This window comes from Lutra lutra, chromosome 16, assembly GCF_902655055.1.
Source record: "Lutra lutra chromosome 16, mLutLut1.2, whole genome shotgun sequence".
Lineage (NCBI taxonomy): Eukaryota > Metazoa > Chordata > Mammalia > Carnivora > Mustelidae > Lutra > Lutra lutra.
The window spans coordinates 58,819,107-58,834,041 of record NC_062293.1 but is presented as its reverse complement, the minus strand read 5'-3'; the positions used below and the strand labels follow the sequence as shown (position 1 = coordinate 58,834,041).

Sequence of the window (14,935 nt, the reverse complement as noted above, 5' to 3'; positions counted from 1 at the left end):
GTGCGAGGGGCGTGGGCTGCGGGCTCCTCCGCCGCTCCGACGCCGGCTCCAGCTCCGGCTTTTCCCTCCGCCATCCTCTCCCCCTCCCCGCCACTCCTTTAACTCCCCCCTCCCGGGCTCGGCACTGGTTTCCTCCCCGAGCCCGCTGCCCTCAATCCCGGCGAGGCTGGGGCTCCGGCTCGCGCCCCTCCCTCGCTCCCTCGGCCGGCGCCCCATGCCGCCCCCGCCCGGCCCCCGGCTGCCCCAGTCCCCCACTTAGGCCGGCCCCGCGATCCCGGGGTGCCGGAGCGCGGGCCGGGGGCATAGGGCGCCCGCGGGCGGCCCCTGGAAGGGCTCTAGCAGGCTGAGCGCTCCGCGGCAGGGGCGCGGGCAGAGCAGGAAGCGGGTCCGCGTGGGAGCGGGGGGCGGCCGCCGCCGGGGTGGTCGGGGCCGAGGAGCCGGGCCCGCCGAGGCAGTCACCGCAGGGGGCGAGCGACTTTGGGGGAGTTGGTGCCCCGCCCCCCAGGCCTTGGCGGGGTCATGGGGGCCCCCCGTTCTGGGCCGGGGGGCGTGCGAGTCGGGGCCCTGCTGCTGCTCGGCGTTTTGGGGCTGGTGTCTGGGCTCAGCCTGGAGCCCGTCTACTGGAATTCGGCGAATAAGAGGTGAGTGGCCCCGGGCTGGGGAGACCCCACACCCTTCGGGCAGGGAGTAGGGGCGCATTGGGGATTTGGTGGGGGGGGGCGGTTCTCGGAGCTGGGAGAAGGTCGGAGGGAGGGGTGCTGGTGCTCTGATGCGAGCTGATGGGGAGCGAGACAGAGGTGATCTTGGGAGCCAGACTCCCTCCCGGGTCGCAGACAGACAGAGCTGGATGTGGGTGGCGACAGCCATGTGTCGGGAGTTGGAAGGACCCCACAGGGGCCAGGATCCGAAAGTTACTGGGTAGCCGCCTGGAGGCTGGTGGTGTGGTTATTTGGGTTTGCGAGGGACCTGTGTCCTGTCGGGGGCTGGGCTTGGAGGGAGCCTGGTTAATGTCAGCTCTCGAGAGAGCCGCTGAGTAGGTGCCGCGGAGCGCGGAGGGGAAGGGCAGGGTGCCTCCCTCCCCAGAAGGGACTCGGTGTAGAGGAGGGGAGGGAAGGGGGCTCCGTCTGGGGGCCCTGGGGACAACTCACCCAAGGCTTCTGGACTCTCCACACCGTCTGTCCCCTAACTCTTGCCCACAGCCAGAGGGTCAGTGAGCCCTTGGCGGATGGCGTTCCCAACCAGAAGATATTCCTGCCTTCCTGGCTTGGAGACTTTTTTTTTTTTTTTCTGGAAGAAGCCTGGAGCCCCTTTTTTCTCTCTTGCATCTAGAGTCCAGAGGACTCCCTTGCCCCCTCCCCCATCTTTGCTGCAAACTCTTCCACCAGACCCTCCCCTGGCTTGCTTGCTTTGCTCTGAAAAAAGGCCAGGGGTCACATGAAACTTCAAGTCACACTGGGTAGATCGGAACCCTTGGGAGGTCATCCAGGCCCCTGGCCTCAAAGCGGAGCCCGCTCCCCCCCCCCCCCCAGCAAAAGAGTTCTGTGTTTTGCAAACTTCCCACTTCCCTGGGGGAGGCTGTGTGAGGCCACGGGAAGGGGAAGGGGGTGGGCTTGGAGCCCACCGCATCCGAGGGCTTAGTCCCAGCTCTGGTGCTCTCAGCTGTGTGGCCTTGGGCATGCCACTTAACCTTTCTGAGTTTGTATCCTCAGTCCTCCCGCCTTTTATGAGGATTAGAGAGGTAAGGTGTTTGAACGCATGACATGCTCATTGAAGGAGAACTAGGATTATTGTTTGTCTTTTCTTGACTTCCCAGCCTCCCTCCCTGCTGTGTCTCTTTGGGTAAAACCCCAAACATCTTTTCTCAGTCTGCTATCCAGCAACTCCCAGCTGCGGTCTGAGTCCAGCCCGAGGCTGTAAGTTAGGCTTATTCTGATAGGGTCGAGCAGAGGGAGAGGTAGGGTGTTCTGGGGGCTCCTTGTGATGGGGGATGGGAGGGAGTGGTCATTTAGGAGTCTGGGAAGATCCCGAGCGTCAGTGCTCCCTGGGGACCCAGCTCTGAGACCCCATCCCCATTCATGCACAGGGAGAGGCTGCAGTCATGGGCAGAGGAGGTGTGGGCTCCTGGGGGCTGTGGTTAGCAAAGTCAGTCCTAGAGCAATAGGGGACTTTCTCTGGGAAGTCTGAGCCCCAGGGCAGGAGGGTACTGAGCAGGGAGATGTCTGGGGCAGCTGGCCCCCACACCCTGCTTCCCATTAGCCTCCTTGAGGACCATTGCCAGACCAGGCATTTAACTCCTGTCACATTGCCTGGCTAACTTGGGACACCGGTCCAGATTACCCTCCACACTGGGTATCCCCCCCTTCCCATCCCCACCCCTCTCTTGCCCTGAGAGCCCTCAAATTCAGCGACGCCCTGGGGGAGGGGAGGCTCTGCCCCCATGGTTGACTGCCATGGAATAGTGAAATCACCTGGGATGGGTGGGCTCTGTGGTTCCAGAGAGGCCAGCTCCTTGGTAACTGGCATCCCGTTTCCATGGCAACGGGGCTAGTGATGGAGCGAGCGATGGCAGTGTGCGTGTGGCGAGGGCGGGCTGGAGAGTGCATTTGGGCACACCAAGGGGCCAATGACCTCTGAGCCTGGCTTCCCGCTGCTGCTGAGTCCTTAGCGCCTGACCTGGGGGAGCAGGCCATGCCTACAGGTGAAGGCTGGCCTGCAGGGATGTGCGGGTGAGGGAGACGAAGCTCTGGCGGGGGCGGGGTGGGGGGGACAGACCTCTGACAGCGCTCTCCTTGTCCACCTCGCCCTCTGACAGGTTCCAGGCAGAGGGCGGTTACGTGCTGTACCCTCAGATTGGGGACCGGCTAGACCTCCTCTGCCCCCGGGCCCGGCCTCCCGGCCCCCACTCGTCTCCTAATTACGAGTTCTACAAGCTGTACCTGGTCGGGGGTGCCCAGGGCCGGCGCTGTGAGGCACCCCCTGCCCCCAACCTGCTCCTCACTTGTGACCGGCCGGACCTGGATCTCCGTTTCACCATTAAGTTCCAGGAGTACAGCCCTAACCTCTGGGGCCACGAGTTCCGCTCGCACCACGATTACTACATAATTGGTACTGCTGGGCAGAGGGCAGGGTCTGGGGGAGGTGCCCCCGAGACTGAGGGCAGAGGAGGAACCCAGAGAGACCCCTGATTCCTCCCCATCCCCCCTGCCCCACCCCCGGAGAGCTGTCTGGGTCCGGGAATGGGGATGGACCAGGGCTGGACTCTGGGCGGCCAACCTCTCCCTCTGGCTCTCCTCTCCCAGCCACTTCGGACGGGACCCGGGAAGGCCTGGAGAGTTTGCAGGGAGGTGTGTGCCTTACCAGAGGCATGAAGGTGCTTCTCCGAGTGGGACAAAGTGAGTAGGGGCCAGGGCACACCTCCCAGGAGCTGTGGGAGGTTAGAGTAGTCCCATATTGATCGGGGGCTGCCGTCTCAGCCCCTCTCTTGGCTCTTCCCTATCTCCAGGTCCCCGAGGAGGGGCCGCCCCCAGAAAGCCTGTGTCTGAAATGCCCATGGAGCGAGACCGGGGGGCAGCCCACAGCCTGGACCCCGGGAAGGAGAACATGCCAGGTAGGAGCGAGGGGTCCAGCCTCCTGCCTCCCCCCTACCCTGTGTCCTGTGCTCTCGGACCCCAGCTGCCCTGCCTTCACCCTCTCCCTCTGCCTTCAGTTGGGGGGGTGGTGATACAGGAGAGAGAAGAGAGGACGGGAGGGTGGGAGGCGAGTGGAAGCCAAATGAGGAAAAGACTCGATTAGAACTAATTAGCCAATTCAATCAGAGCTGCGAGAGAAGTGGGAAAACTGCTTGGCGCCGAGCTGAAGGGCTGGACACACCTGGATTCGGAGTGGGCTTTAGGGGGAAGGGAGGGGGGGGTCCCCAGGGGGGCTTGGGCACTGCAGGGGAAGCCCACGGGGACCCCCGAGGCTGGGTGTCCAGATGTCCAGGTGGCTCCTTCAGCCCCTCCCCCTCTTTCCTCCTCCACCCCTTCCCTGCCAGGTGACCCCACCAGCAATGCAACCTCCCGGGGTGCTGAAGGCCCCCTGCCCCCTCCCAGCATGCCCGCGGTGGCCGGGGCAGCGGGGGGGCTGGCGCTGCTCTTGCTGGGCGTGGCAGGGGCTGGGGGTGCCATGTGCTGGCGGAGACGGCGGGCCAAGCCTTCGGAGAGTCGCCACCCTGGTCCTGGTTCCTTCGGGAGGGGAGGGTCTCTGGGCCTGGGCGGCGGCAGTGGGATGGGGCCTCGAGAGGCTGAGCCTGGGGAGCTAGGGATAGCTCTGCGGGGCAGTGGGGCCGCAGACCCCCCGTTCTGTCCCCACTATGAGAAGGTGAGTGGTGACTATGGGCATCCTGTGTACATCGTGCAGGATGGGCCCCCCCAGAGCCCTCCCAACATCTACTACAAGGTATGAGGGCTTCTCCTACGTGGCTCTCCTGGATCCAGCCCTTCTTGGTGGGCAGGGGTCCCCCTCCAGTGAGTCACAGCTGGAGGGACACCTCTAGTGACCCCTCGGCCCCTTGCCCCACAAGCTCCTGTGCCCCCGCTGTTGTGGACCCCTCCCCTACGTTTAGGACTCCCCACGACTCCCGCCCTCGGTTGGCCTTGCGTGATCCCCCGCAGAGACTCAAGTGTCCTCTTCTGACCGTGACCCAGCCGTCCTTGTGCCCCCACACACCCAGAGCTAGGGGCGGGGACAGTCTGCCTTTTGGTTGGCACCTTCTCCTTTCTGCCTCTCACTGTTTTTCTCTTCTTTTCTCTTCTCTCTCTCTCTCTTTCGGATTCTCTCTCTCTCTTTCTCTCCTGTCTCTAGGTCTGTTCCTCTCCCTAGCGACCCCCTCCCTGCGTCTCCTTTTACCCTCTTGGCTTCCTCTCCTCACCCTCTCCCATCTCCCGGGTGGGGGGACGCCAGCATCCCCCCCGCAGCTTCCCCTTCTGACCTCTCTCACCACCCGTTCCCCTCAGTCTGCCAAAAACGGGGGCCTTATGGGGAAGGCTTGGGGCCTCCAGCCCGGCTGCGGGCGTGGGCAGCGGTGCCTCCTCCTCTCCAGCCCGTCTGGGGTGGTTGGGTCGTGATAGCTGCCGAGAGAAGAAGTGTCCTGTTTTGTCAGTGGCCACTAGCAAGATCCGACCCGGTCGGGACATGCGTGTGGATTGGGCCTGACGCCGAACGGGGCCCGCTTGGCCCGGGAAGTGACTTGTCCAGACAAGAAGTGCCCAGGGGTGCCCCCCTGGATGGACGTGGCCTGGCCAAGAGGGCAGGAGCGGTGCCGCAGGTGCCAGAAGTGCCTTCATCCAGGACAGGAAGTCGCACTTCTGGAACAGGAAGTGGTCTGGCTGGAACTCCAAGTGGCTTAGTCTTGGGGGGCGGGTGTGGGGCTGCGGATGGTTCTTACTCTGTGAGGTGTGGGGTGGGGGGGGTAGGAAGAACTTCCTGTTTCAGGAGGAAGCTGGAACCGACTGGTAGAGGACAGGGTGGCCTGAGGACATTTCCCCTGGTCTCCGGTGGCACTTCCCGGGACCTCTCTTCCCTGTTCCCTGGGCTGCTTGTAGGACAGCCAAGGTGACTGCTGTCGCCTGGGGCAGGCCCGGTTTGTCTCGTGCTTCCCTCTCCCCAGCCCAGTATAATCTCTGTTAATCAACAGGACTATCCCCAGAACCCACGTGTTGTCCCCAGTAACCCAGAGGGCTGTCTTGTTCGTCACATCGTACACTTCCTCGTCCCTTCAGACCCGACACAGCTCCCTTCTCAGTGACCAAAATGGTGGCCTACTGACTGGTCTAGGGACGGTGGTACTTAGCTGCTGCCACTGTTTCCATAGCAACCAGCGCGTGCCTCTCTCTACCTGCCCCGTAGTGCACAAATCGGGTGTTGCCTTCTTCTCCTCCCAGCTCCGTTTCTCGAGATCAGAGCTGCCCCTGGGCACCGCGTCGGCCACCTCAGTCACCAGCCACGACGGTCACTTTGTCCGCCAGAGCTCCAGTCATCTCTCTGGTGCTGTAGTTCCCCAGCTCCTTCCTGGTTTTTCTAATCGCTCCTTCCAGAGAACAGGAAGTTGGTATTGCCATGGGGGGAGGTGGCGGGGTATGGCCAGTCGCCTCAATAGTTTTACTGTAAAAGGGAAATTTGAACAACAAAAACCAAAAAAAAAAATAAATAAAATAAAAAATAAAAAACTTTAAAAGTTGATGAGAAGGCTGGAGAATGGGCTTGAGTTGGGAAGGGAGGGCAGGTAGAAAGGGTTTCAAGATGAGAGTTGGATCCCATGGAACCAAGGGGGGAGGGTGGGGAGCCGGTTGGGCTGGAGGGGTGAGGTGGTGAGGTGGGCAGTACAGGGGGGCGGGATGCCGGGCTGGGTGGGCTGGAGGGCTGAGGTGGGCAGTATGGGGGGCTTGGGATGCCAGAGCTGGGTGAGAAGGCCGAGGAAGGCAGCCAGCTCCAGGGGAGGGAGAGAGGAACCCAGGCTGGGGCAGAAGTTGCTGAGACATCCAGTGGGGACGTATGTGAGCCCATGTCCACACGTGCTGTTGCTGAACCAAAGCGCCAGAGACAAGGCAAGTCGCAGTCAGAAACAGAGTGGAGAAAATATGCTCAGGGGTTCAAGTGTACCCCCTACCACCCCTGCCCAAGGCACCCTGACTTGGGGAGTTCTGCTGCTGGGTACCAGTGTGGGCCGAAGTGGCGTGACTACCCAGAAGACCCAGGGGCCCAGGCACCAAGCCGCCTGCCCCGCGGCTCCCCGTGGACCCATACCCCAGGCTCTTCCTCCCTAAAAAACCCTGGGTGCCCAGCCCCCTAGACCCAGCCCCATTCTCCAGCCACAAAAGCAGCCGTCGGAGCACCGAGCATCTCCAGAGCCAGTCAGCAGGGGTCACAACCTCTGCCCTGCCCGCCCCTCCCCTGACTTTAGGTCCCCTCCCGCTGTCTCCCATCTGCCTGGAGGTCAAGGGGTCCTCCTGCCCTGCTCTATCCAATGGGACCCCGGCCCCTCCCCCTGTCTGAGCGGGATGCCTGGGGCCTGAGAGGTGCGGGCGCTCGGGGAGGGGAGCTGCCGACTGAGCCCAGGTGCTGGGCTGTCTGGAATTTACTCCTGTCCTTCGGAGCCCGCGCTGGAGCCACCCGAGGTGGGGACGCTTGAGGGGGGTGGAAGGGCTGGTCCCTGCCCCTTAGTGGGGGTTGGTTGTCATGGCAACATCCCCTTCTCCACACAATGGGAAGCCCCCCTCAGCCTCCCGCGTGGATGGAGCCGACAGCCCCATCGCTGGCTATCAGCCTCAGGGACTTGGCAACCGTCACTATGGCAACTCAGAGCCCAGCAACAGGGCCCAGTGAGAAAGGGAGGGGTCCGAGCCCGGGGCAGGGCTGCGTGTGTGTGCGGGGGCAAGGGAGCCAAGGGAGAACCCCCCACCAACAGACATCCAGGGGCACAGGTGGAGGGACAAGAGGGAAGAGAAGTAGGGATAAACAGTCTCGGTGACAAACACCTCACCCAAGCAGCCAAGACATCACAACACGCTGAGCGACAGGAAGACACCTGGGGACAGACGCGCAGCTGGGGAGAGGAACAGCGTGTTCCGCACAACATCCTGGGACACACCCTCTCGGAACGCTGGCGTCTCTGCACTCTCCCTGCTCTGCAGGCACGCAGTGACAGTAGGGAATCCGCAGCCTGCCACATGGGTGGCTCTCGGGCTATTGGAAAGCCCTGGTGACTTCCACACAGAACCACACATGCCATCCTATTCTCTTCTTGGGTCCAAACACGCCAACGCGCTCCCCGGGTAACGACTACCTTGAAAGGAACAGAGGGCCGGGAAGGCATTCATATTGGCTGTTGTCGTTCGCTCCCTCGCTCAACATCGTATTGAGTGTCTACTTTGTTCCAGGTCCTGTTTCGGGCCCTGGGAATATAGAGTAAATGCAGCAAAGTCCCCGCTGTCGCCAAGCCCACCTTTGGGTTGGGGACAACCTGGTAACATGGCTGGCAGTGACAGGTGACACAGACAAATCAGAGTAACAGGACAAAGGGGATGGAGAGTGACAGGGGAGGTGCCTTAGGTTAGGAGGTCGGGAAGGTCCCACCGAAGAGGTGACATGTGATTCTGACCATGAGTGATGTGGAGGGAGGCATGCACTCTGGGAAGGGCACATCTGACACGGGGAACAGCAAATGCAAAGCTCAGAGGTGAGATCTTGGCATGTCCGGAAGAGTGAGCGAGAAGGACCTCGCAACCTTGCAGACACCCCAGCTGTGTCACATCCTTCTGCAGCCTCGGCCTGGAGGGGAGCAGGTCACGCAGGGTCTAGAATCCACATTTAGGAAGTTGGTCTAACTTGGTACTCCTTTCCTTGCCTTTGTGTCTTGCGCGTGCATTGTGTTTTCCTCAACTACATTTGAAGCTCTGGGAGGGCAAGGAAGGTGCTCTGAGCTTTGTGGGGATGTCTGCTGGTACAGGGTGGTACAGGGTGCAGAGAAGGCAGGCAGAGAGGTAGTCAGGGGACCCAGAGAAGGGACCGCAGAGGCTGAAGCTGTCCCCATCCCCATCCCAAACAGCAGAGGCTGTTCTGGGACCTGAGCTGCAGACAGTCTCACACTTTGCAGGATGTGAATTAGGTGGACGGGTGTGTGTGTGTGTGTGTGTGTGTGTATGCGCACGCCTGTGGTTTATGTTGGGGGGGGTCAAGGAGAGGGGCATAGAGCAAAGGACTCCAGTGGGAATTTTTGATGGGAAATGGTCAACATCCTAAGCGGAATTTCAGTTAGAATAAAAAATGGAGCTTCGTAAGGGGCTATCTGGGGAATCACGAACTTTCCCTCAGGGAAAGTTTCAAGATTTGTAGGCAGGCTGGGGGAAATGCCGCAGGGTGGCTTGGAGGCAGGGGGCTGGCTGGGATAGGCTTGGAGAGTTGGGGGCAGCACCGAAAGGAGGGGCAGGAGGAGGAGAGATGTCTGAGAGGTAGCGAGGATGGTGGTGGCCTGAGAGGAGTGCTCAGGGCACCAGATCCCAGGGACCCACCATTCTTATGGGAAATTGAAGGATTTGGGGTCCTGGTTCTCCCCCTCCTCCACCACCCTGCCCATGCCCTCAGAAATTCAGGCACCAGTTCCCCCCAACTCCAATGCCAGGGATGCTGCTGCTTCTGCTGGTGCTGGTGAGACTAACAGCCTCGGGGGGCAGCAGCTGGTGAGTGGGGAGGGAATCTGTGTGCTCAGCAAACAGCAGCCTCAGTGCCCGGTGGCTGCCTCCTCCCTCATCAATCAGCCCCAGCCAAATGTCCTTGGATTCCCACCACCCCAAGGGGACTGGGGCTGGGCCAGGGTCCCCAGGGGAGTGAGATGGGGATGGGCGGGGGGAGACAGGGGGGGAGCTTGGCTCCCCATCTCTTGGCCTCTTTTCCTTCTCTTCTCTCCTGGAAGCTCTCAGCTCATCCTGTTGCAGAATGGCTCTCTCCTGGTCCCGACCATTGTGAGGGCATCAGCTACAAATCACCTGTGGGGGTCCGCTGGGGGAGAAGGGGGGGAAGACGGATGAGTCAGGGCTGAAGAGGGATCTACTATGGTTCTCATGGACCGGCCCAGGGCACAGTCGGCGGGAGGCTGCTGGCACAGAGGCCCTGCCCCCCCGCTGGCCTCTCCGTCCCTGACAGATGCTCTGGACAACAGGCTGAGACCCCGACCCCTGGAATGTCCTTTCTTCCCATCTTCTCCTGGGCCCGCAGCCCTCACTCCCTTTGCTTCCCGCCAAGATACAGAGGTCCAGCCCCCGGCTCACCCCAGATCTGCTGCTCCCCACTGGGAACTGAGGCCTCAAGACCTTAGCCTCTGGCTCGCTCTCCCCCCCTTCAGGGACCCAGGCGTCCTGCCCACTCCCTTCACCATAACAACCGTTCTGTGGGAGTTGTTCAAGACTTTAATATCATTTCATTAAGTCAGCTCGTTGGAGAAGGTTGGGGGCACAAAGAGACTGGGGTGGGCAAAAGACAGCCAAGGTAGGGGGGAAGCAAGGGAAGAGTCCCCCTCTCTCCGTGGAGATGGCTCTGAGACATCAAATATTGACAGTGAGAGAACAGAACTTATTAAATCTGGGGCAGGGGTGTGTGGGGGGAGCTGTGGGAATGGCCGGATGCCTGGGTTCTGGGGGTAACGAAGGTCTGGGAGGAGGGAAAGCCTTGAGGTTGGGGGATGGAGTAAGGGTAAAGGTCTCACCGGTACAACCCCTCTGTCCCTTTCCTTTGGGGGGGTCCTTCGTCTTGGTGCCCTGGCTGGCCCCTGGAGCTCCTGGGGACAAGACCCCCGCCCCAGCCGTGGTTGGCTCCCCTTCAGCCCCCTCCCCCCCACCTCTGTTGATGAGCTTCAGCAGCGTTTAATCGGATTGAGCGGTAATTAGCAAAGCAAGATGTTTGATTACCTATTTAGCATAATGTAGGGGGCTGGGATCCCTAGGCACAGCCAAGGTTGGGGGGGCAGTCAGAAGAGAAGCGGGGTCTACACAACGTTCCTTTCCTGTGGGAGCCAGGAGCCCTGCCTCTAAGACCTCACATCCCCCGCCTCCCCTCAAATCTTCGTTGCTTTGGGACTTTTCCCTGGGGGACGGGGCCCAATGGTGTCACCTCGAGGATCACCCACTTAGTCCCACTTGCAGTGCAGCCGGTTTGGGGCGTGGCAGGACCCCTCACAACTTCAACCTTCAGCGATAGGACTTCGGCCTGGGCTAGGGAGCCCCAAATCAGAGCCGCCCAGACGCCTAACCTAAGGATAACGGGGCGGGGGTAGGGGAGTCCCGAGGGCAGGTGCTGTTCATTCTGGAAATCAGGACAGGTGGGATGGTGGGGTCAGGGTTGGGTGTGGATGGACCCAAGGGCCCTTCAGGAGCCCCCGAGGCCGCAGAGCCTTGTGGTGCCAGACTGGCATGTCAGAGACCCGTCAGGTGTGAACACCAACCAGAAAAGGGGGGACCTGAGGTGCCAGCTTCTCCCCCTCCGCATCCAGCAAAGAAAATGTCATCAATTTAGCTCCTCATGGAAATGCAATCAGTGGGCTCGCTGCTGGCTTTGTCTTAATTAGGCACTATTGATGGAAGCAGGGAGGGGGGCCTTCCCATCCCCCGACTCGGCTTCCGCGCTCCAGCTTCTCCCGCCGCAGGTAGAGCCCAGGGTTCCAGGCGCCCCCTCCGCGGCCCCGGGCCCGCAGCGCCCCCTAGCCCCAGCCGAGGTCTGCCCCCCACGTCCCCTCTCCTCTCGCTTCCCCAGGACTGAGCCTTTGTTCTCACGCAGAGCCGAGCCCCTCCCCGGCCCGGTCACCTTCCCCAGGGAGTCCCCGCCTCCCGTTCCCCCCAAAACGGGCGACGCTTCCCAGAGCCAATCCCCCGGTTCCCGGAATTCCAGTTCCGTTCTTCCCTGCGCTCCCCCGCCCTGCGCCGCCCGGCGCTGCCAGACCCCGGTCCGAGCGCCGGCGAGGGAAACGGGCGGGAGGGCAGGGGTGCTCCAGCCCCGGTTTTTCCCCCGGACCCAGCAGCAGCCGCGGCTGCCTTGAAATCCTGGAGCGCCTTCCAGCACCGCGGCGGGACCCCGGGCGCCACCTGCCGGCCGCGCGCGGGAGCGAGCCCGCAGACCCGGGCGCCGGGACGCCCCCGACCTTCCGGGGTCCCGCGGCAGCGCAGCTCGTGCTCTCAGCCCCAGCCCCGCCGGCCCGTACTCGGACCAGACCCGGCCCGTCCCGGCCTGCCAGACACAGTGGCCGGCCCCGCCTCGCCGGCCCTTGCGGGCGCGGGTCCCCGCGGGGCGCACGCGGGCCGGGTCCGACGGCCGGGCGGCGGAGCGGGGATGCCCTGCGCCTGCGCCGTGGAGGCCGGGCTCGCGCCCGGACCGCTCGCCCCTCCCCGCGCGGGGTTGCCTTGGCGACGCGTGCGGGCGCGGGCGGGAGCGGGGCTAGCGGGGCGCCTTCCCAGCTGGAGGGGCGGTCGGCCGGCCTAGGGTGGACAGGGTCGGCGTCGTGAGGTGTGTGTCGGGGGCAGAGAGGGGAGAAGGGGCCGTGGTGGGGGAGAGGGGCAGCCGGGTTGGGGCAGAGGGCGGCAGGGGCAGGTGTGGGGGGAGGGGAGAGGAAGGCGCGCTGGGGTCGGGACGCCGCGGCGGGGCTGGGGTGGGGGGCAGTTGTGACCGTTGTAGGCAAGGTGGCCGTGGGGCAGCTCGCTGGAGGACAGGGCCAGCTCCCCCGGGCGCTGGCGCGGGTCCCCAGGCCGGCCGAGCAGCCCCTCCAGGCGGGCCCGGGGGAAGAGCCCTGTGGGGAGGGTGCCCCCTCGCCTGGCCCGCGAACGCCGGTGGGGCTGCAGCCCGAGGCCGGGAAGCTTCTCTGGAGACCCGCAGCGCTGCTGCCTTTGGCTTTATCGATGCGTGGGCCCAGTAGGACGTTTTTCCTTCCAGCAAAGTCCACATCCTTCAGTCTGAAACTCCTAACCTGCGATCCCTGCCTGGGGCAGCCCGTGGGGCGGGAGGACAGCCACAGGTGGCTGTGGGCCTGGAGCTGGCTGCAGGAGGAATGCCCAGCAGCCGGCCCCACGTGGCCCCAGCGGTTCCCACAGCCGACAGGGGTGCTCCCGCTTTCCTGAGAGCGAGAGCGAGGCCTTCTTCCCGCAGGGCCTTCTCCTGCAGACACAAGGCGGAATTGCACCTTGGGTGACTTTCCTCCTTGCTTCCCCAGGCTGTCCTCAGGGCCCGAGGAACGGGGAGGATCTTGGTCTTCCTTGCAGATTGGCCCAGAGTGACTGGGTCAGCTATGCCCAGAGACCTCTTCAGTACACGCAAAACAGGGTTCCTCCCCCCCACCCTTGCGACATGTCACAAATCCGGTTTTTCTCCGCTTAAGGAGGTTGCACATTTTAGTGTGGGTAGGAGGAAAATTTTCCATCTCCCCACCCCACCCTTGCAGGACGTTATTAGTAAGCTGGGAGGAAAGGAGCTACATGGGAAAATTGTCCTGGTGTGTTTCGTGGACTTGACGTGGAGACACAGGGTGGGGAACCCAGGGGCAGTCTTCCCTTCCCCGGGCCTTGTCTCCCTCACCCGAGGCCCTGAGGGGTAAGGTGGTAGAGGGAGTGTACAACATCGCAGCTTATAGGTTTTTTTCCCTCCTGATCTTCTGTTCCCACACTTCTGGGCAGAGAGATGGGTTCCTAAACCCTTCTTAGTGGGGTGTCTGTTAGAGGCTACTGTCTTCAGCTTCCATTCATTCCCAAAGCCTTTAAGGGACTCACTGCTTTTGGACTGAATGCTCTGAAGAAAGTGGGATTCTCCAGGGAAAGGAGTGGGGTCTGCAAGGTGCCTTGTGGTCCACGGCGCAGGGTGTGGGTATCCCCAGATGAGATTATGATATGGAGTTGGGGGGGTCTCAGTTTGTGTATTCAGAGCAGACAGGGTATGGGGGGTGGAGGTGGGGGTGGCTCAGGTGGTTGACCCCCAGCTGCCCGCATGCCTGCAGGTCCTGCCCACACCATGTCCAGCAAAGCGGAGAAGAAGCAGAAAGTGAGCACCCGGGCAAGCAGTGGCCGCGGAGGCACCCGCAGGAGAACTACCCAGGAGGTGCTGGCCTCGCAGGCCGAGGAGAGCCTCCTGCCCTCCGAGGAGCCCCAGCCGGAGCCTGAGGCCCTCAAGGAGGAGCCCGGTGGGTACCTGCTGGGGTTGAGCTCGGAGGCAGAGTGTTTGCGTTTAAAGAGGATCCGAGGGCTGTTGCTTCTGGGTTAGAAGCTGGGGGTGGGTGGACTCTCAGGCCTGCTGCTGGGGTCCTTCTTCTGTGTCCCCCTTCCCCCGCAAATGCACCAAGAGCTCACCAGCCGGTGCTTTAACTTGGCCTCTGCCTCGGGGTTCCTTCTACCACACCGAAGAGGGTGTGATCTCCTCCTTCTTCCCATTTTCACCCTGGGTGGCAAAACAAATAATGTTTTTCTCCCATTAAGCCCATCACCATGGAGACCGCCTACTTTGCCACCCGTTGAATCCTAAGCCTGACGGCTGCTTTCTCCCATCTGTTTCAAGCTCTGTAGCCCTGCCTTCCATTTTGGCAGGGGCGTCGATCGGCTCAGGGGGTCGGGTTCAGGGCCACGAGAAAAGCAGCCTGATGTCTCCATGGGGGTGGGGGAGAAAAGAGTTTAAAGAGGCTGCCTCCTGCGGCTTAGATCCGAGGGACTCCGGCCCTGTGGGTTGGAAGGTTTGGTGTCCCTGGGCTGTCCCTTAGAGCACCGGCCCATGCGGATACGACTATGAACTAAGCACAGGCCTCCTCTTTTCCATGGGTCTTCTTCTCATGGCTGGCAGCTTGTTGAGAGGGAGAGGAATGGAATCTCCTTTTGATATTAACAGCGGGGAGATTAGACATGGGTGTGGGAGAAGGGTCCGGGATCTGCGGGGTCCCTAGGATCCAGACGCTAGAAACCGGCAATTCTCTTGGAAGCATTGCAAGGGGGACCGGCTCCCAGAGGTTGGGTGGCCTGGAGCACAGGGGGGAAGCAGGAGATGCAGGAGGTTCAGTTTGGAGAACCCTCCAGTGGCGGAAGGGAAGGAGATTCTAGATGAAAGCACTAACCAGCAAATACAAAGATTCTGGGGCTCCCCGAGCTCTAAGCCTTTTATTGTTTGATGCATAACCCCAGCAGACGTTCAGAGAGGCCTGGGGTCTCTCTGCCAGCCCCAGAGCACACAGCAATCCCTGTCACCTTTGGGGTTGGGTAGGGATTGAGTCCTGTCCCACTGGAGACAGGGGGCCTGCCATGTCCGAGTGTTTGTGGTTTCCCCCCTCCCCGCCCCCCAACAAATTCGTATGTTGAAATCTTACTGCCCAATGTGATGAGATTAGTGGGCAAGGCCTTTGAGAGGTGATTATGTCATGGGAAGTGCTTACACTATGTCGTGGCCG

General features: G+C 62.0%; 2 protein-coding genes across 8 annotated transcripts in view; both read left to right on the top strand.

Moving 5' to 3' along the window:
* Positions 1 to 6,209, top strand: EFNB3 (ephrin B3). Of its 2 annotated transcripts, none has more exons than XM_047709085.1 (5): positions 1 to 641; positions 2,813 to 3,105; positions 3,300 to 3,392; positions 3,503 to 3,607; positions 4,843 to 6,209. In XM_047709085.1, the coding sequence occupies exons 1-5, from the start codon at positions 520 to 522 to the stop codon at positions 5,103 to 5,105; spliced, it is 876 nt and encodes a 291-aa protein (XP_047565041.1). In that variant the 5' UTR covers positions 1 to 519; the 3' UTR covers positions 5,106 to 6,209. The 2 variants fall into 2 exon arrangements, with proteins under 2 accessions (XP_047565041.1, XP_047565040.1); XM_047709084.1 differs by having other exon boundaries at positions 2 to 641; positions 4,034 to 4,984.
* A 5,738-nt stretch (positions 6,210 to 11,947) lies between these two features.
* DNAH2 (dynein axonemal heavy chain 2) overlaps positions 11,948 to 14,935 on the top strand; it is a 79,783-nt gene continuing 76,795 nt past the window's right edge. For all 6 annotated transcript variants that reach the window (XM_047707042.1, XM_047707041.1, XM_047707045.1 and 3 more), the window contains exons 1-2: positions 11,948 to 12,027; positions 13,505 to 13,687. In XM_047707042.1, coding sequence (XP_047562998.1) covers positions 13,519 to 13,687 — 169 coding nt within the window. In that variant the 5' untranslated portion in view covers positions 11,948 to 12,027; positions 13,505 to 13,518. The remainder of the gene's footprint in view (positions 12,028 to 13,504; positions 13,688 to 14,935) is intronic.

What these genes read in the sequence shown, in the direction of transcription:
- EFNB3 (XM_047709084.1), top strand. Translation starts at nt 520, where the DNA reads ATGGGGGCCCCCCGTTCTGGGCCGGGGGGCGTGCGAGTCGGGGCCCTG. An exon ending in TGGAATTCGGCGAATAAGAG is followed by an intron (nt 642 to 2,812) that starts GTGAGTGGCCCC and finishes GCCCTCTGACAG; the next exon opens with GTTCCAGGCAGAGGGCGGTT. An exon ending in CGGGAAGGAGAACATGCCAG is followed by an intron (nt 3,608 to 4,033) that starts GTAGGAGCGAGG and finishes CTTCCCTGCCAG; the next exon opens with GTGACCCCACCAGCAATGCA.